This window comes from Phytophthora parasitica, assembly GCF_000247585.1.
Source record: "Phytophthora parasitica INRA-310 unplaced genomic scaffold supercont2.3, whole genome shotgun sequence".
Classification (NCBI taxonomy): Eukaryota; Oomycota; class Peronosporomycetes; order Peronosporales; family Peronosporaceae; genus Phytophthora; species Phytophthora nicotianae.
In genome coordinates, this window is record NW_008648989.1 from 1,956,250 (window position 1) to 1,957,123 (window position 874).

General features: G+C 51.4%; 1 protein-coding gene across 1 annotated transcript; it reads left to right on the plus strand.

The window, feature by feature from the left end:
- Window positions 1–125: 125 nt before the first annotated feature.
- On the plus strand, window positions 126–462 carry PPTG_21110 (hypothetical protein; the record flags this gene model as incomplete). The annotated part of the gene is made up of 2 exons (XM_008895563.1): window positions 126–214; window positions 246–462. 2 exons carry the CDS (start codon window positions 126–128, stop codon window positions 460–462), a joined length of 306 nt encoding a protein of 101 aa, XP_008893811.1.
- Between the last annotated feature and the right edge of the window lie 412 nt (window positions 463–874).

Consider the following 874-nt stretch of genomic DNA (forward strand, 5'->3'; position numbering starts at 1 on the left):
ACGACCAGTGTTAAAGGCGGCCGGTCGAAGCATGCATTCGCGCCTGCAAGTACCTAGTGTCTCATCACAGTATCATCACAGCACCTGAGTACTCAGATAAGCTCCCTGCTGATGTTGTTGATGCCATGGTTTCCTCCCGGTCTATCACGTTTAAACTACACCCGGCTATCATTGCAGCGCTGTTTAATACTATTTTGGTGTACACGGTTTATCGGTAAGGCATTTCCCGCGGTTTGACTTCGCAGCCGACGAGCCTGGTACACGGATGGATCAGTAAATCTAAGCAAGTTCACAGTCTCTGTAGCGATGCCGAACGTGCGCGAGCCACAATCTCTGGATGATATTTTAAATGTACTGACAGTTCCCCATGTATTTGGGGAACGGTTCATGGATCACCACACGTGTCAGCCCATCGCCTGCGCCCGCGAGTTTGCGGACGAACTGCGCAGCTTCGGACAGTAGAGCGCTCCAGATATTGGTTCGCTTACGTACGGTTCGATCGTCTCGTCGAGGACTACCGCGCTGCTGTGGAAACTGATGCCCGCCACCAATCGATGTCTCAAACATAAAATCGTTGGCGGCTGTCACTCCAAGATCCGGATCTGCACAGCGTATAGGACACAATTATATCGGAGCGAGTGAACTCCATAACCGCCTTGCCATTTCGAGACTCGGCATCTACGTCGACAGCCGCTGGGTAAATCATGGGACGGGTGATATTATCATCGCGGCAAAGTGACGTGTACAACAAAGATTGGGAGAATACCTGTTGAACCTCAAGTTGATGTTGCACGAACACGTGCTTGCTGTTGGGCGTGCCTCAACCATATTGCGGGTTGGAGGAGCTCACATAGTGATGCTAGCCTTGCTATCG